Source organism: Geotrypetes seraphini, chromosome 12 (genome assembly GCF_902459505.1).
Source record: "Geotrypetes seraphini chromosome 12, aGeoSer1.1, whole genome shotgun sequence".
Classification (NCBI taxonomy): domain Eukaryota; kingdom Metazoa; phylum Chordata; class Amphibia; order Gymnophiona; family Dermophiidae; genus Geotrypetes; species Geotrypetes seraphini.
The window spans coordinates 49,309,546-49,329,657 of record NC_047095.1 but is presented as its reverse complement, the minus strand read 5'-3'; the positions used below and the strand labels follow the sequence as shown (position 1 = coordinate 49,329,657).

The following is a 20,112-nucleotide window of genomic DNA, read 5'->3' as shown; positions in this document are numbered from 1 at the left end:
GTCTGGTTTTACTATATTCATATCCCCATTTTTCCAGAGCATAGGAAATATGAGGATCCATGTTCTGCAGCAACACTTCCAGTTTGTGGCTTTCCTATTGGGATTGGCGACAGCGCCTCAGACCTTCACCAAGGTGATGGTGGTGGTAGCATCCCATCTGTGAAAGCTTGGCATCCAAGTCCATCTGTATCTGGACGACTGGCTCATCAGAGCCCAGGCAATCAACTTTCGGAAGAGTCATCTCGTTCTGATTCAGGACTTGTAGTACCTGGGAGTCTGCTTCGCCACAAGGCTGAACCAGGTATTTCATCATGCCAGGAGAAGCTTCGTTATCTAATACATGCCTTCCTAGATACTGTGGCTCTGATGACCTGGCAGTACCTGCAGGTCCTGGGGTCCATTGTTGTGACCATAGATGTGGTTCCCTGGACGAGAGTTCACCTGCACCCACTACAGGATGTGCTTATTTTCTATTTGAGTCCGCAGAGGGATCTGCTGCATCTACAGCTCCCTTGGACAGCGGCAGCTCAGAACAGTCTGGCCTGGTAGTTGAATCCTCCATCTCTGTCCTGAGGTCTTCCCCTCTGGATCTCCGCCTTGGTGATTCTTACAATAGGTGCCAGTCTGTATGGCTGAGGTGCCCTTTGCGTAAACAGTCCGGTCCAGGGCCGGTGGTCAATCGCTGGGATGTTCGAGCAATTCGGCTGGCTCTCTTCACTTTGAGCATCTCCTTCATAATCAGGTGGTGTGAATGTCTTTTCGGACAATGCCATGGCAGTGGGCTAAGTATAATCACCAGGGAGGCATCAGGAGCATGCTTCTGTGCCAGGAGACCAGTTCCTCTTTCACCTTTTAGCGATTCTGCAGTGCACGTAGCAGGAGTAGATAATGCTCAGGCAGATTATTTCAGCCATCAGACTCTGGATCCGGGATCAGGGGCTATTCTGTCTGACTTGCAATCTCAATCTGGTTCTGTGGGTGCATGCGTGTCTTGCCCTATGAGCCTCTCGACCAGGCAACCTAAATGAATCTTACTATCAAGACGGCTTTCCTGGTGGCCATCACTTCAGCCTATAGGGTCTCCAAACTTCAGGCTTTGTCCTGCAGGGATCCTTTCCTCCAGATTAGACTCCAGCGTACTTCTGTGCACGGTTCCTTCCTTTCTCCTGAAGGTGGTCTCTAGTTTCCACATCAATCAGGAGGTGCGGATGCCCGCCTTTTCTCCCTTGGTATCGAGCAAGCATGACAGAATTCTGAGGTCCTTAGATGTGCGCAGACTTTTGCTGAGGTACTTGGAAATGAAAAACCGAGTTCCTTGTGTCTGACCACTTGTTCATGTTGGCGAGTCCTGCCCTTAAAGGTAGACCGGCTTTGAAAGCTACCGTTTCCCAATGGCTATTTCATTCGCCTTTGTTTCTGCCAGAAAGAGGCCTCCAATTTCAGTGAAGGTTCATTCCACTTGAGGCGTTTCCTCCTCGTGGGCAGAGTTGTCTGCAGTTTCCCTTGAGATTTGTAGATCTGCTACTTGGTCCTCCATACGTACTTTTACGAAGCTTTACAGGATTGACATAGCAACCAACAGGATACTAATTTCGATTCTTCCGTACTGGCAACCGGCTCATTGGTTTCACCCTGACTTTATGGGACTTCTCTGTTACATCCCTCTTGTCCGGGAATAAAGTGGGATTGTACAAGAATGAAAGGTTAGGTTGTTTTCTAATCTTCTTTCTTGTAAATCCACACTCTGTTCCTAGAACTGCCCTGGGAGTTGTTGATTCGCCGAATGTCTGCTTCGATAAGTACTTGTGAGTTGGATTTGTGGTTTCTTGACCAGTCTTTCCAAGAGTACCATCCAAACTTGTTGTTGACTTTTCCATGGGGGTCCTCAACTGTAGCACTCCCCTTCCCCCTGTTAGTGCAGGCTGCTTCTCCTTATAGCACAGTTTTCTTTCAGGTTTATACTGTTTGCTAACCTGTTTCAATTGTTTATAATTATGTAATTTCATGTTATGAGCAGATTAGATTATTGTCAGGGAGTTTCCCTGTACTCCTCCCTTTTTTCTATCCTCTTCAGGTGTGACTGTCTTCTTTTGCATGAACTGGAGTCCAGAGGGCAAGTCCTGAGGTAAGAGGGGAGGGTTAGAAAAATTATGTAAATGAGGCTTCCTACAAGCTGTTTAATGACATGGAATAAAGTGTGGATTTATAGGAAAGAAGATTAGCAAAGATAAGGACCTAATCTTTCACTATTGTCAGCAAAAAGGAAATCAAAATAAATTAGACTACTTTTTTAAATATTCTGATCAAATGACCATAATCTGTTATACATGTTGTATATAGGTTATCCAAATGTGTATTATATTTAATGCCAGGCTTGATTAGCTATTGTGTACATAAATATAAATATGTAGCAGGAAATAAACATAAGAATAAAATTGATTTCATTTCCACCATGAGGAAAAAGTCAATTGTTCTTCTTGACTTGACATTTGTAGAGTCCTGTGGTATATGACAGACACTTTTAAACAGATAAGAAGGCTCTTGCCATGAATCCACTGTGGTTCTAGCTAAGCAGAAGCAAACTGATCGTAAGAAAATTTATTTGATGTAGGTAATATTGCACATCGTATCAGAGGGGGAACAGATTTGTGCATCTGGTACTATTATTTTGCTGAACAGTTGGCATGATCACGAACAATGGAAAAGAGCTTATAATCAAAGAGTGGTAAATGAGATGTGTCCACCCAATATTAAGTTAACCATCGGTATTCTTTCTGAACCAGTTTTAACATGATATCCTTTGGGATCCCTTTAATAATACTACATTCTGTATATACTCAAATATAAACTGAGGTAACCCCCACCCCCCAAAAAAAAGGAAGTAAAAAGGTTGATTTGAATATAAATCAAGATTAGAAATTTGGGTATGTGAGTTGTAAGTAATGTCATAAGTAATCACTAATTTTTCAGTTGGGGCTGTTTTGAGTCCAAAAAAAGCTGAAGGAGAGCTGACAAATATCCAACTTGGGGTGACGACACCAACCAAAGTTTCTGAACTTCTATCCCCATCAGATCACCTGGCCTCAGTCACACATGCAGAAAACAGAAAAAACATTTTCAAATACAAATTCACAAATTAAAAGTACTGTTGTAAACAAATGAAACCCTAATTTGCCAGACTCTGCACAAAATACACCACAAAAGAAATAGAAAAAAATGCATTTCTTCCTGAAAAGTTCACATAATAAAAACAGATGTAAATTTTCAAAATTATTTCAATCACTAAGTTGAAAATAAAAACATTTTTCCTACCTTTATCTGGTAATTTTATTTTTCTGATCATCTTGCTCCCTCTTTGCTCTTAACTCTTTATGCATTTACTGTTTCTTTTCTCTCCTTTTACATTCATCTTTGGCACTGATTTTCATATTTAGTTTTCTTCCATTTTTCTGCCTCCATCTCAAATCTATCTTCCCAGCTCTTCTTCCCCTCTCCTCTGTCTATGTGCACCATCTCGTCCTCTCTTCTGCCCCTCCTATTCAGCTTCTTTCTTTCCCCCGCTCCCCAGTTTCACCAAATATTCTCTCCATCCAGTTATGAAGCATCCCTCACTATAAAAACTACAAGGAGGTCGCTGGTGCAGAAGCAATTCTCTTGCGCTGCCAGTGGCTTCCTTTGCACTGTTCCTTTGCTACAGTCTGCCCAAGCGGAAACAGGAAGTTGCTTCAAAGGGGAGTCTGCAACAGTGCTGAAGAATCTAAAACAGTGGTTTTGGCACTTTTGTCCTTCACTACCCGCTGCCCCAGATCGACATTGCACTTACAGTTCCAGGATTCAGGAAGCTAACGCTCTGTGCTGGTGAAGGGTCTTGAGCATCTGATCATGCTCAAGGCTTGCTGGACTCAGAGAATCCCGGAGAGGGTGGGAGCCAGCATGCCTTGAGCAAGCGCAGACGCTCAAGGCCCTTCAACAGCACAGAGTGTCGACGGCTTCCTGAGTCCCGGAACTGTAAGTGCAATGTCGGTCTGGGGTGGGGGGAGCGGGTAGTGGAGGATAAGAGTGCCGATCATTGGGGTGGGGGGAGAAAGATAGCAATGTCTGTCATCAGGGGAGATAGTAGTGCTGGTCATTGGAGGAGGGGGGAGAGACAACAGTGCTGGTCATTGGAGGGTAGGGGGTGGAGAGAGACAACAGTGCTAGTCATCGGAGGGGCGGGGAGGATAGCAGTGCTGGACATTGGGGGTGGGGTGGAAAAAAGCACCATCAAAAAGGAGGCTTGAATATAAACTGAGGCCTCAGTTTGTTCGAGTGTATTTCCATGTTACTAAAAAATGTACTGTATAGTCTAACCTAATATCAATATATACACTCAATAAAGTGCATTAAAAACTATTCATGGTGTGCAGGTGTTGTGTTTTTGTGAAAATGGAAACTGATTCTGTGAAGTTTTAATATGGTTATTTTGTTTAGGTACTTTGATAAATTGCGGTTAATAGTTGATTTTAGTCATGGTGTTTAATGTAGCAGAGGCAATATTGAAATTGTTTGTAAAGTAGTGATTTCAGTTCTTAGTCATTTATTTGGTGATGAATTGGGCAGAGATGCAGAAGCCATATGAGCAATTCTTTAATTTTTGAGTGAATGTAGCTGTTTTTCTTTTTTGTAGTTTCTCCTGAGCCAAAAACAGAAACCAAGACCTTAAAATGGGCAATTTCACAGTTTGCATCAGTGGAGAGGATTGTGGGAGAGGATAAATATTTTTGTGAAAATTGCCATCATTATACAGAAGCAGAACGCAGCCTTCTTTTCGACAAAATGCCTGAAGTTATAACAATTCATCTTAAGTGCTTTGCTGCCAATGGCTTAGAGTAAGTACTATATTGAACTGCTAGGGGACAGGGTGTAGAATTTTGGCAAACATTAACAAGCTAAAAACAACCATTCAGAACTAGTATAGGAGGGGGTGCTGAAAAGTTCTCAGCCCCACCAGGAGGGGAATGGAACCATGAAATTTACAAGTTATTCCACATATTCACCATAAGTTCACCACTTGATACATTTGGCCTCTTTTACAAAGCTGCGCGGCAACAGCCCCGAAGCCCTTTAAATCTCTATGGGCTTTGGGGCTGCTAGTGCAGCTTTGTAAAAGAGGCTGATTGTGTCTGAAGTTTCTGTAACTCTTCCAAAAAATACTCTTATCTGGTCACTGAATACTGCTCTGCTGCTGCAATTGCCTCCAAGTCACTCTTTCAAACTCTCTTTTTAAGATTAGGAAACAGAAAATAGATGGAGGAATTTCTGCAGCTTCCCTCTCCTTTTTTCTTTCAATGCCTCCTTTAATTGTTATAGCAAATTGCAATAGTATTTTTCATTAACTGTTTGGCCCCTTGGAAGATGGTCATTACAACACCTTCCTGATCTCAAAACACTGTGGCTATGACCTTTCCTGTCGACTTTTGGGTCTTCGATTTTATTGGCCTTTGCAAACCTGAGTTCTTCCATTGCATGGACTGTTTTGTCTTGGGATCATCAACAGTAACTAGTTGTGCTAAAAGGTTGGCATTGGTTCACTGAAAATGCATTCAAACATTTGGGCACCCACTTGGCTGACAACTTCTGCATACCCAGCTGCTCGTGGATTATACACCAGATATGTTCCTTAGATATCTGTAGTGTCTCAGCAATTGTTTTAGCTGATATTCAACGATCTGCCAAAATCAGGTCATGGACATGGTCAACAGTTTCAGGAGTTGGCACCATTTAAGACCTTCCAGACATTGCTGCATCTTTGGTCTCAAAATCTCCATGCTGAAAGTTTGCACATCACTTCTTCACTGTGGAGTATGATGGGCATTTGTCACTCAGTGTTTGCTTCATACATTCATGGATTTCCTTTGGAGTTTTCTTCTGCGGGAATAGGAACTTCATGATGGCTCAGAGTTCCACACTTGAAACTTCCACACTTTTCATTGACATGGGTCAGTTAATGATCTGAAACAATGTCAAAACATAGCATATGATTCTGCAAATTGGCACTTTGCAAAATAAAATAACACTTAGAATTTAGTAAGTTGATTGGGCTGAGAACATTTCAGCACCCCCTCGTAGGATTAATTTACTTTTGAGGAAAACTAAGGAGCGTAAGTTTTTATTTTGCATAACTTTAAATGTTTGTTTTTAGTGGGTGGGGAGAGAGTGGAATAGTGTTACTATGAGGCAAGTGGCTGGTCATAATGTAATCAATCAACATTGGGCCCGATGCACAATGCTCCAACGCCACAGTAAAAATTCCTGTTGCAGGAGCGATTGTTCCCTAACTGCTGAGCACACTTTATTTGTGTGGAGCAGCACTGGTTAAAAGGAGGAGAAATTGTGCCTAGCGCCTGCTCAAAAGAATAATCACTAGTCACAGCTCCTCCCTAATCCCCCCCCTTCCCCGTCAGTTTTTTTTTTTTTTTTTTTTTTGCTGCTCTCCCTGCCTGCCAATTAGCACCAGCAAGAATCCTCAAAGCCGCTGCAGCTTTAGGTCTTCCCCTGTCACTCAGCTGTTCGAGGCTTCCCCTGCAGATTGTGCAGAGCCAACAGGGGAAGCCCCAAACAGCTGAATAGCAGGGGAAATGTTTTAAGTGTTGTATCCAGTACCTACTGTTAAACATGCAGATAACTTACATCATACAACCCAGAAGTAAGTTATCTTAATTTTATTTAGCATTTATATTAAAATACAATTATATTAGCATGCATTTTCTTTACTAGCTTGGTTGGAATGGCATTAAACACCCTAGTGATGGTAATTGAGGCTGATTTTGGCTAAAACTGAAAGTTTGGTTTTGTGAATATGAGGCAATGAGGCTTATAGCCCATAGACCTCACTAAACCCTCACAGAAGATAACTCTCCAGTCCCAGGAACTTCAAGCACAGGCTGACAAATGGAAGAGCCATTTTAACAAGGGCTTGACAATGTCTGGTAACATATCTTCTGAAAAAAGAACTTTCTGAGAACGTGGTTAAAAAAATTATCATATGCTTTTTATGCTTTCACACACTTTGCTTGAATAACCAGAGAAAGTAGGAGTGGTGTATTTTGATATTTCTTTTAGTATCTAGTTACACTGTTCTGCACAAGTGAATGTTATCCCCTCCTACCAGTAGATGGAGGTGAATTTAAAAGCTGAGTTTTACCAGTGACCTCACCTGGCTTTAGCTGGTGCTGCACCCTGGAAAGATCTAGTATTTTCTCTACCTCAGCAGATGATTGATCATGCTTTCTGTCTGATGCCATAGCCTCACAGCTTGGTTGAGTGTAAGGTTTTCCACTGGCCCCAGTCAAGCTTCTTAGCGTTCACTGGGTACAGCTTCTGGCTTGGTCTTACATGACCTTGTCTGTTGGGTAGGGATCCCTTCTCCTTGTCCATTCACCCTGTTTGAGTGTAATCTACAGCAGCTCCCAGGCATAGTAAATACTTTGTGTGTTTTAATTTCTGATTTGGTCTTGCCTGGCTAAACTTTTATTCCCTAGTGCAGAGCATAAAATTGAATGAAAGACCCCCCCCCACCAAAAAAAGCTCAAATAGCCTTGTAAAGAAAAAAAAAATAGAGCACAGATGGGTCAGAGAAGACACTGGAGCCCTGGGTCCAAATCAGTGCAATCATCAGGGCAGGCCTACACATAGCAGCCTGCAACAGATGCTGAACTAGCTGGCATATCAGCACATCTGCCAGTTCTTGTCAGTCCCTCCTGGAATGGGCTGTTTTCCTTCCTGTTCTGAAGCATTGGGACCTTCTTTGGTGGGAATGGCAGCCATTTTGCCCCATCTTTTCTGCTGCTGCTGAGAACTGTAACCGGATTCAGGATTCTCTATAGCCTCATTTGGGCTCGGGGAATTGGGGAGGAGCTTTTCTTTCCACTCACCTCAGGGCAAACTGCAGGAGGGGCTCTAGGGGCCCCAGGGTGTGTTTGGCTCCAAAGTTTGACCCAAATGATCAAGCCCTACAGGAGGAGCCTAGGGACCCAGATGTTCCTGGCTGAGGCCAAGTGCTGCAGGGGAGATCAGGGAGGAGGGTCACGGTTGTCCTGGTCGGTTTCAGGATATCAGGGGGAGATTTGTATGTTCTTTATGATTGCAGTTCATCTCAGAATCGGATTTAGCCAACATTCCTCCATGGGAGGAGGAGGAATGGTCCTGTGTAATTCAGCACTTCTGTTATGAGAAGCACTTTCCTCTTATTGAAGATACAGAGACTCTGGATGCTCAAATCTCCCACTGAAGTTCACTCCAATGGTGATTCTCTCTGAGGACCCTATGGGGCTCCTGAAGTATTTTCTTCCTCATAACTCTCTTACACACATGATGCTAGCAGAGTGAGAGACCCCAGATTGGGCTCTTAAGGGGGCTGAGTCTTCAGCTCTTGATAGCTTGTATTCCTGCACACCCGAGGAGGTGAAATTTTGGGTGTACTCTAAGGTTGACCAAGTTCAAGGTGGTTTGGACCTCATGGAGCAGCAGTTTTGCCTTTTCAGTAGGGGTGCCTAGAGTTTAAGTAGCAATCTGCAGGGCTTTGGCATGTGCCATGCTACACTATCTGCAGCAGCTGATGGAGTCCCCAGAAGCTTCCTGCCTAGAGTCAGGCGTGGCCACCTTGGTGGATATATTGTATGATCTATTCTAGGCTGACTGGTCTCTGTGGGCTAGGATGTGGTGGGCTGTTTTTGGCTGTGGCTTCGCTGTTGGGTGGTAATGTTACTTCCAAGAGGCTTCTTAGGCTGCCTTTTTTCGAGGGTGTTTGGGGAGGATTCGGAGAAACTGGTGAAGGAGATGAAGGCTAGACATCCTTTGAGCTGAGACCTAAGGTCTCCCAGTGGTTCCAGAGATCACATCAGAGAGGGCAAGCCATTTCTGGCCAACTCGGTGTGCTCTGACCCAGGCCTCCAGGGAGTCCCTTTTGGTCTGGTCAGGCTCCATTTTGGGGCCTTAGGAAAGCTGGCTCTTCAGCCACTACAGACAGAGTTCCAGCAGCCTATCCTGCCCAGTGAGAGCACGTCAGGCCCCCTCAGTGGGAGATAGGTTGTCTCTTCTGCCTCGAGTGGGCTCTCGCATCACCTCAGACCAGTGTGTTCTGGAGGTGGTTGAGAAAGGATACTCTCTGAAGCTTGCCTGCCACATTTCCAATTCTGGAGGTGGTTGAGAAGGGATACTCTCTGAAGCTTGCCTGCCGCATTTCCAATTACTTTGATTACCCCATCTACTATTACTACTATTTCTACAGCACTGTACATTAAACATGCAAGAGACGGTCCCTGCTCAAAAGAGCTTACAATCTCTACCTTGGACTCTCTATCTGAGTAAAAACAGCGGGTTGTCAGCCTTACTCTCAAGTATTTATTTAGTTATTCTGTTTTCTATACCATTCTCCCAGGGGAGCTCAGAATAGTTTACATGAATTTATTCAGGTACTCGAGCATTTTTCCCTGTATCTAGCAAAGAGTGCATTCTGAGTTGTCATTCTATTTGCTTTGTGGTCCCCAGGCAGGGCAGATCCTTCCATCCCATTCTAGATTCAAAGGGAGCAAATGCCTGCCTACAGACACAGTATGCTTTTTGGGTCAGTGATCATCTAGTTAGGCCATCAAGAATTCACCTGGCCAATCTGCACATCCCATCACAGGCATTTATCTTTTGTGTTCTTGAGTGCTATTTTGTTCTGGGCCTTGCCATAGCCAACTGCACTGCCAGGGAATCAAGCTGCATCCTTATCTTGATGACTGACTGATTTGAGCATAGGCCAGCCTGGCCACTTTTCACTTCATCTCTTGGTTAGAGACCCTAGAATGGGTTGTGAACTGTATCAAGTGTTACCCGGTTCCTTTCCAGTCCCCTGGAGTATCTGAGAGTCTGTTTTGATATTGCCAGAGGGATGGTATTCCTCCTGGAGGACCAGACAGAGAAGCTTTGAGTGCAAAAGCACAGATTGTGCAAGGTTCTGATTCTCAGTTTGAAACTATTTGCAGCTCCTGGGCTCCATGGCTGCAATTGCTGGAGTTAATGCCCTGAGGACTCGCAGGTGGCCCCTGTTTCAGTGGGCTCGTCTCTCAGGATTTCCATCATCCTCTACTTCTCACCTTGAATGAAAGAGGCTGGTTTTAAGAAAGGTTTTGGATAATTTCCTGGAGGAAAAGTCTATAGTCTGTTATTGAGAAATAGATGGGGCAAGCCACTGCTTGCCCTGGATCGGTAGCATGGAATGCTTCTACTCTCTGTTTTTTGGCAGGTACTAGTGACCTGGATTGGCCACCATGAGAATGGGCTACTGGGCTTGATGGACCATTGGTCTGACCCAGTAAGGCTGTTTCTATGTTAAAAATCATGCTAGGGCTTATTTTTGGGGAAACACTGTATATTAGTAAGCTGTATTGAGGGTTAGGTTTGCCTAAAGGCTCTAGGAGAGAGAATTTGGGGCTAGATTCACTAAGGCCACTGATCCGATCCATGGCCGGGGGGGGGGGGGGGGGGCTGATTCATGAAGCGCCCTCATGCAAATGAGAGCAATCAGAATCACGCCCCCAACTGATCGCACGAATTGTTCTCCAGTGATCCTGACGCATGTGTAGATCATCTTCTTTGCCTGTAGATGGTCTGCGCATGCGCTGGCCCTCTGTGCCCGGCAGAGCTGGAAACTTTTTTAAAAAAAAACCTTTTTAATACTTCGCAAGCCCATGGTTTTAACCCGCACGTTAAAACCATGGGCTTGCAGTGCAGGAGAATTGGGGTGGTGAGAGGAGAGTTGGGGTGAGAGCAGTGTGGCGAGTCGGGGCAGCAAGAGGAAGAGATTTTGGGGCAAAAGGAGATTTGGGGCAGAGAGCAGGGCGGCAAGAGGAGAATTGGGGCAGGAGATGCAGTCTGAAAGCACATGAGTGACTGGTCCCCAGCAATCGCTTCTTTTGTTGATCGGCCAGTCCAGTTGGTGTTCCAGATTTGTTTAATGAATCGCTGCCTGCCTACATTTGCATGCCGTTTATCCTCATTTGCATGATCGGATCGGATGTTATTCGGCACCAAGGTTAGTGAATCGGGTTGCAAAGTGGTCGGGACACGATCGGTGTCCTTAGTGAATCTAGCCCTAAGTTTTGCTGTAGTACATTTTAAGATGAAATTTGAAGGGTAGTTGCACATTATGACTTTTACACTATTAAAAATTAATCCATTTAGTTAAGAATAAACTAAGGCTTATGCAGAAATCGTGCAGCATTTAGCATGCAGTAATTGGAAAATACAGTTTTTTAGGAAGTCACTCTGTAAAGTCCAGTTGAATGACCAAGGTATAATTCATATCCTTTCCTAATCGAACTCTGCTCAGAGACATGAAGGCAGTTACCACCGCCTCACCACCCAATCATTGCAGTGTTCAATACGGGTCAGAACTACTACTGATGATTATTATTTGTGCTTATGCTTATACTCTCAAAAGCTTGAGGATATATTTCAAATTTAAGAGACTTGGCTTTTAAATATCTCTGGTTCCGACGTGCCACGTTTCGATTACTGCTTCAGGGAACCGGCATTGAAATTAAATTCTTTTTCAAAGAGTGTAGTCTCAGAAACTTTACATGAAATCACTTATTCACAGCCGTTGGAGTATGGAGAGGAAGTAACCTGGCTGTGAAAAAGTGATTTCATGTAAAGTTTCTGAGACTACACCCTTTGAAAAAGAGTTGAATTTCAATGCCGGTTCCCTGAAGCAGTAATCTAAACGTGGCACGTCGGAACCAGAGATATTTAAAAGCCAAGTCTCGTAAATTTGAAATATATCCTCAAGCTTGCTTTTGAGAGTATAAGCATAAGCACAAATAATAATCATCAGTAGTAGTTCTGACCCGTATTGAACGCTGCAATGATTGGGTGGTGAGGTGGTGGTAACTGCCTTCATGTCTCTGAACAGAGTTCGATTAGGAGAGGATATGAATTATACCTTGGTCATTCAATTGGACTTTACAGACTGACGTCCCAAAAAACTGTATTATTCATTTGTAGTCACTCAACTGATAAGAATTGTTGAGTTTATTGGCCCTTGAGTATATTTTTTGACTGCAGTAATTAGAAGACAGTAAGTACTCTAGTAATTTTTATTGGTGATTGTATTCTAATGGCAACTGTAGTACATGACCATTAATGCAAAAATGGGAAACTGGCTATTTTATGACTGTTGCAAAAATGCCTCAGGCATGGGAAAAATCACTTAGACTCTAAAGTATGTGATTAGTATCTTGTTTGAAAATTAAGGACCAGATTTAATAAATTTTCCCCTTCTTAGCCTTAGTGAATCGGGCCTCGAGTTATCTTTTGTACAGTAATACCTAGTTTTGAGAACCTGCATCATACTTTATCCCCCTCTTTCTGTTGTTTCCATTGGGCAAGCTAGTTTAGAGCTGTATTTTTATAATTCTTCATGTTTAGACTGACTTTTTTTTACTTTGTTTTTATTTGCAAGGTTTGATTGTTATGGTGGACTTTCCAAGGTAAACACACCCTTATTGACACCCCTTAAACTGTCGCTGGAAGAATGGAGCACAAAGCCAACAAATGAGCTCTATGGATTATTTGCAGTGGTGATGCACAGTGGCATTACCATTGGCAGCGGGCATTATACTGCATATGTCAAAATTACAGATATCGCTAGCTTGCAGTTAGACAAAAATGTTATTGTTAACCAAATGCATGAGATGATAAAGCCAGAGCCACTGAATGAGGAGGAAGCACGAGCATCTGAGGAATATTATGATGACAGTGAAGTATCTTTTAAAGTCAGTGGAAATGGACAGCTACCAGATAAGATTCCCAGCAAAAAGAACATAGAAGCTATTGGACTTCTGGGAGGACAGAAGAGTAAGATGGACTGTGAACTCTGTTCCAGTAAGACTTTGAATTCCGAAAAGGCTGTTGTCACACTATCTGGAAGTAAGCATCTTGGTTGTCCCAGCATTCATGGAACTCTAGAATCGGATAGCTTGGCACAAGATGGTAATCCAGATACTGCTAGCCAAACCAGTGAGTTAGAAAAAAAGGCTTTAGATGCATTACAGAGTTTAAAAGAATATGAGGGGAAGTGGTTGCTCTTTGATGATTCAGAAGTACGAATTACTGAAGAAAAAGACTTTCTGACTTCTCTTTCTCCTTCTACCTCATCATCTACTCCGTATTTGTTGTTTTACAAAAGAATCGCTGAATGACATAGCAATTTGTAAATATTCTGTAGAAAATAAATAGTACTTGGATGAGCAAATACCATCAAAGCTACAATGTGGCTACTACTTTTGAATTTTACTGTATAGAAGATATCAGTGTATAGAGAGCTGTATAAATGGAAAAAACAGATTTTTCACTTTTTGCATTCCCTACAAAAATTATACTAACACTCAGAGAAAGAGATTGGTGTAACATTAAAAGCAGATGAAAGAAAATTCACTTTTGCTTATGACTATTGGTACTTTTTAAATAAAATATTTGTATATGGAAAACACTTGCTTCTCTAAATCAACCTTTGGGGGGAGGGAGAGTATTTTAAAATATGGAAACAAACTTGTCACTTGATTCTGGTTTCATATTTTTTTTTATTGCTTTTTGCATTTGTCTAAATTAAAGGATGAGCCATGTTACAAAATAATACATTTGTTTAGGGTATGGTAGTAAAATATCTTTTTTTTTTACCCAGAAGTTATAGCCTCCGTACATGATGACCTACAGTTTATGAAGTTATATGAAAGCCCCCTCCCTGTAACTTAAAACAATACTTTTAATCTTCCTGTACTTTAGATAACATGCTGTACTTCTATTCTCAATACTTTGTACTTTGCTGATTGACCAGTTTCTCTTCTGTGTAAACCGCCTAGAAGTCATTTGATTGTTGGCGGTATAGAAGAATAAAGTTGTTATTATTATTATTCTAAATGATTAAGCTGAACCAGAATTTTGTCTTAAGGGTTTTGAACTTGCATCTGACTTTTTTCCCTCCAAACTTTGCAGACCTCGGAAGGGGAGCAAGGTAAGCAATTTGCCCATAGAAAATGTCTTTAGGGGAGTTCTGCATCGGTATTCAGCACAAATGGGCTAATCTTTATAAAACTTATAACAGAAGTCATGAGGAGATTGACATGCCTGGTGTGGACATTTGTTGTTTGTTTTTTAATGTATTGAATACTTTTGAAGAGGGATTATGAACAAACTAGGAAGTATAGCTGGGAGAAAGTACACGAGATAAGGAAAAATGTGCACGGCGTGTCTTAATAGACATATTCAAGTAGTCTGTATCTTGGTAATATAGAAACAGGGGCAGATGCACAGAACTCTGTAAACTGGTCCAAAACACCAGGTAATGATCAACACAAACAGCATGCAAATTATATACATGCACATGTTTATGTTGAGCATCAGCGGTAAAAGGGGGAGGAACATACCTAGCACCTGCACATAAGAGCTGAACAGTAGCCATAGTTCTTGTGCAAAGAGCTGTGGTCTAGGGACTAACATGGGGGCTACATTTTTCCCCGTCCCTGCAGGAACCCAATATCCCCATCCTGATCCATGAGCTTTGTCCCTGTCCCATTCCTGTAAGCTCAGCCTTAACCGCCCAAAGCTTGAACACTTATGATTCTAAAGTATTTGAAGCTTGTGCTGATGAGGACAGAGCTTGCAGGAACGGGATGGGGAAAAATTTGTCCCCGTGTCATTCTCTACTATAGTCACCAGAGCTCCAAACAACCTGCAGCTGAAACCTCTTTGTTACAATGAGTTCTGGAGTGTTGAGTTCTAGAGCGATTTTAGATGCAGCTGTTAAGTGTGGGGGACACAGAAAGGGGCTGCTCTTAGTTTCCATCTTCATGACTGACAGCTGCAAACTGCTGGAAAAGTTTGCACACTAAAAGGTGTCCTTGCTGTGCATTACATAGAGTGCTCATTTTAATAACTAATGAGCTCTTTGTAATGCATGGAATTCTTGGGAGACTGCTAGCGTGGTCATTAAAAGCAACTGAGAACCTTTTCATGTATTGGAAGCAGAACTATGGGCTAGATTCACTATGCAAACCGATCGGTTTGCGAGCCCTTTGCAACCTGATTTCCCTCCTGCAGTATTCACTAATCTGTTTTGTGATCTGATTCTGATCCACACATGCAAATGAGGGGAACTGCATGCAAAGTTGGACGCGATTCACTAAACAAATTTGCCGCTTTGACTGTGCTGGCCGATCAACCCAAAAAGTGACTGTTGAGAACCAGTTGCTGAAGCCCTTTGACTGCCTTCTGCTGCCCTGCTCTCAGCCCTGTCAGCCCTGACTCTCCAATCCTTCCCCGCAGTGTAAGCCCATGGTTTTAACCCGCAGGTTTTAAAGCGGTTTAAAATCATGGGCTGTAAAAAAAGTTTTTTAAAAAAGTGCCAGGCTGGAGGGTCAGCGCATGCACGGGGATCGCTATAGAGCGATCCGTGCCGGCAGATGGAGGCGTTCCTTCAATCGCCCCCATCTGCATGTTGCAGTTTGGTGAATTCATTGGGCCCAATTGGGCAGGTTAATGAATCTAGCCCTAACTCAGACGCTAGACTGGCTACAACCTGTCTTACTTGCACGGTCCCTGAGGCTGTACAAGATGTTACACTTAACTACTGATTGTGACTTGCTATTGCTGGTATTCTAATGCACAGCCCAACTAATTGTTCATGACTTCTTTTCAATCAGTAGGAAAAATACAAATTTTTTTCACTTCTACTTAAGTTGTACAAAGTCCTGTTGTATACTGTGGAGATATGTGGCTTATGCCACCAGATCCAAACTGGTAGATAAAAAAAAAATAGCATATGGACTTGGACATGCAAAATGCTTTTATTCTAAAGAGACGTTGTGGCTTTAAAATAAAGTAAGCACTTTTTATTCTTAGTTATGTACAGATATTTAAGCTTTTGGCAAAGTGAGTTATATTCAGGTATAGAAGATATTTTCCTTTGAAGACTGGGAATAATTTTTAAGAAAAAGAAATGTAAGACTAACCTGAATAATATGATATTACATGTTTATATTTTAAATATTAATACCAAATAAATTCAAATTTTGTCTGTTTATAACATAGAAACATAAGCTATATGCTCTTTTGCCTGCCATCACTTTTCTATGTAGTCTGCCTATCTATGCCATCTACTATCCCTTCCTCTCCCTTAGAGATTCAATGTACAGTAGAATACTGGTTATCTGGATTACTTTGGGGGGGGGGGGGGGGTGTCTCACTTTAAATTTCAGTTCCACCGAAGTACCATTATCCTAGGACAAGCAGGCACCATAGTCTCACATATAGATGACATCATCTACAGAGCCTGGTATGAAAAGTGAATTAAGAAACTTCACGACTGCTTATGGCACCTTAGTTACATTAGCAATCTAAGAAGCCAACCAGGGGAGATGGGAGGGTTGTGAGAATACCTGCCTGCTGTCTCCAGATAACATCTGTTATGGTGGTAAGTAACACTGCTTTATCCTAGGACAAGCAGGCAGCATATTCTTACACATGGGACTTTCTAGCTTACTACAGAGGGATCGAAGGAGAGAGTTGGCCTTTAAGAAAATACATTTTGTAAAACTGCTTGGCTGAAGCGCCTATCGTGTCTGGAATCTGATTCCAGACAGTAGTGAAACATGAACGTGTGAACTGAGGCCCAAGCAGCTGCTTTGCAGATTTCATCAATGGGAGTAGAACACACGAATGCAACTAAAGCTGCCATAGCTCAGACTTTGTGCTATTACACGCCCCCCGAGCTGCAGCCCAACCTGAGCATAGCAGAAGGCAATACAGGCCACAAGCCAAGTGGAAATAGTTCTCTTGGTTACTGGGTGGCCCAATCTGTTGGGATCAAAGGTGATGAACAGTTGAGATATCCTGTGAGACAGAGCCCTTTGTAAATAATAAGCTAATGCTTGTTTGCAGTCCAAGGTATGAAGAGCTGCTTCTCCAGAACGAGTATGAGGCTTTGGCAAGAAAACTGGAAGCACAATTGATTGATTCAAATGAAATTCCATAACCACTTTTGGCAAGAATTTAGGATGGGTGCAGAGAACTTTATCATTTTGGAACACTGTAAAAGGTGGGTCTGCTACTAACGCTTGACACTTACTTGACATGCAGAAGTGATGGACATTAAAAATATCACTTTCAAAGTGAGATATTTAAGATTGAGCAGAAGATATTGTTTCGAATGGAGGTTTCGTTAATCTGGAGAGAACCACATTAAGATCCCAAACCAGTGGAAGCGATGTAAGAGGAGGTTTGATGTTAAAAAGATCTTTCATAAATCTGGAAATGAGGATGAGCCACAAGTGATTTATTGTTGATTTGAATATGAAAAGCACTGATAGCACTAAGATGAACTCTGACTGCGGTGGTTTTAAGATCTGAGTTGGATAAGTGCAGAACATATTCCAACACTGAAGGTATGGAGGAAGATGAAGCATCTTGATAACGAAGATCACATCACGCTGAAAACCATATCCATTTCTGTTGATAGCAGTGCTGTGTAGAAGGTTTTCTGGATGCTTCTTGACTGACCTTGACTGACTGTGGAAGCCCCATTCAAGCCACTGAAGGCATCCTGTTTCCACAGTGGCTAATCCAGGTCTCAAGTTCCTGGCAAAAACCCAAATAGTAGCAACATTCCATGCTATCAAACACAGGGCATGCAGTGGCTTCCCCTATGTCTCAATGTCCCCTATGACTTATCCAAACCTTTTTTAAAACCAGCTATGATAAGAATATCCATACTACTCTCTGGTTGAAAGGGAAAGGATGATGTAATTAAGGCCACAAACGAAGCGCCCCTCTCATAAATCTGGTCACAGCTGGATAAGTAAGCAAACTAGAGCCTGTGTGCTCGGAAGCATGAAGGGAGACCACTATGCAACCCTTTTCTAGGCCTGCTGGAAGAAAAGCCAGGACCACCGAGATGAGAGCCCTCTCAGGTTCCACCTTGTCCTTGCACACCACTGTTGGAAAGCCTTCCAGGCTTTGGAATAAAAAGCCATAGAGGGTGTCTTTAATTGCAAAAGTGTCGAGATGATGAAGCGCGGTTATTCAGATGTAGTCAAGGCTGAACGCTCAAGAACAAAGCGCTGTGGATGCTCCATGGGCACTGGACCCTGATTGAGAAGGTAGCGATGAAGAGGGAGTTGGAGCCTCCTATCCTGATGAAGATGAACGAGATCCGCGTACCATGGGCAAAGAGGCCAATCTGGAGCAACTAGAATTACGAGACCAGAATACGTCACCATCCAGCAGATGACAGATGGAACACATATTGAAGCTCATGAGCCAGAACCAAATGCGGAGGCAGGCAAAAGAAAGCAATCTTGTGCTCCTCCCAGATGCTGTTCAGTACCAATTTAACAGAGAATAGGCCACTCCTGGAAAACTGAGCAAGGCAGCCCTCTGGAGGGCTGTATCCCTGGAAATATCTCTGGGAGGAAAATGGCAGGAGGGACGAAAATTATTACTGTCTTTGCCAAAGTCAGGCGAGACTTGTTCACAGGGAGAGACTTAGGGTGGCGAACAGCAACACCGGCCATGAGGTCTCAGACCTGTCCCAAAAAGAAGCTGACCCTTGAAGTCTGCTTTAAAGTGGCCAGCACACAGACACCGCATAAGCGGTAAAAACTCGGATGAGATCATAAAGGGCATCCACCACATTATTCACACTGTCCAGCACTGGCTCGGGATAGACATCCACTTCAACAGAGGGCACCCTGAACACTCAAAGGTGGCAGCTGCTGGCTTGAAGCCTGAAGAAGTCAAAAATTTTTTTTATATCCACTGAGCAATCCTGGGAATCCTTAAACACCAATCCTCCAACATTAGGGATATCCATGCACCGGGTTCCTGTGCCACGGTAGGAGCCAGCGGAGAATGCTTAAATATAGCTTGAGAGAGCTGGAAAGAGCAACCTGGGCATCCTATTGTTCTGTAACCAGACCAAGAAGCTGTGGATGGGATAGAAAAAGGAGATTATAATTTATTTAATTATGCTTTTTTGGAACCCCAGCAATAAAATAGTGGACAAAGCCATGCATAAAAGGCCTACTGACAGATGGGTCCTCAGCCAAAACTGAACTCAGGATGACCATTTGGACTAGTCCCAGTAAGGGTACCATCTGGATCCAAAATAAAAGTAGTGTCGGGAGATAAAAGTGGCATATTATCCGAATGGTAATCGAGTTCTGCAATAGCCGGATGAGAGGGCTCCTGAAAAGGGACATCTGCCACTGATGCAACTAGGTTAAAGGAAACAGATGTGCCTACCAGCTGCATCCAATGAGTTGGGTCTGAAGAATACATGTTCCAGAGGAGCTGAAAAAAAAGTCAGGTGAAAATTCACACCGTGTGCACTGCAGGGCCCTGCTGAGGCACTTGGACCACACCAAAAAAGTCCCTAAACTCAGAACATAGCATGTGGTGCGAAATATTTCACGAAATCACAGATCCAAGGCAGCTCAGGTGAAACCCAAAGCTCCTACATCCTCTGGGCCATGGCACACGGTATCCAGTCACAGATTCTGCATCAATCCAGCGCAACCAAGGTACACATTCAACAGATTAAAGGCTGAGGTGTTCATCTCAAATTATTTTTAATCAAATCAAGGGGTTTTGAGGCAGAAACAAACTTTTTTTTCAAAAAGCAATTAAAATCCAAAATGGCCTCCAACAAATTCACGACAAAAACAGCAAAAATAAAATTCAAAAATAAAAAAATAGTGATTTGGCATCTGGGGTGGTGGGGGACCTGAACCCTACACTCAGAAGTTGTAAAAAAACAAATTTTAAAATGTTTAACAAACCACCCTGAAGTTCCCATAGGAAATAATGGAGGTTTACTTACAGTCTCTGATATGCCAGCCTGTCAGCTCTTTTACACAGCAGCTGAATGGAGGGAAAGGATTTTCTGCCTTAGAATAGCTTCAAAATGACAGACTTGAAGATCTTCGGACTGCCCGTCGGCTGGGCACTGACCGTAACCACTTCCCCCACAGATCGTTGCCATGCGACCAGGGGTGGAAAATGCAGCCTGTGCCCTGAAAACCCAGGGATTTT

At 43.0% G+C, this 20,112-nt stretch overlaps 1 protein-coding gene across 1 annotated transcript in view; it reads left to right on the top strand.

The window, feature by feature from the left end:
- The window catches only part of USP1 (ubiquitin specific peptidase 1), a 65,755-nt gene extending 51,816 nt beyond the window's left edge, over positions 1 to 13,939 (top strand). Inside the window, exons 7-8 of the mRNA XM_033917250.1 lie at positions 4,667 to 4,868; positions 12,488 to 13,939. Coding sequence (XP_033773141.1) covers positions 4,667 to 4,868; positions 12,488 to 13,226 — 941 coding nt within the window. The 3' untranslated portion in view covers positions 13,227 to 13,939. The remainder of the gene's footprint in view (positions 1 to 4,666; positions 4,869 to 12,487) is intronic.
- The last annotated feature ends 6,173 nt before the right edge of the window (positions 13,940 to 20,112 follow it).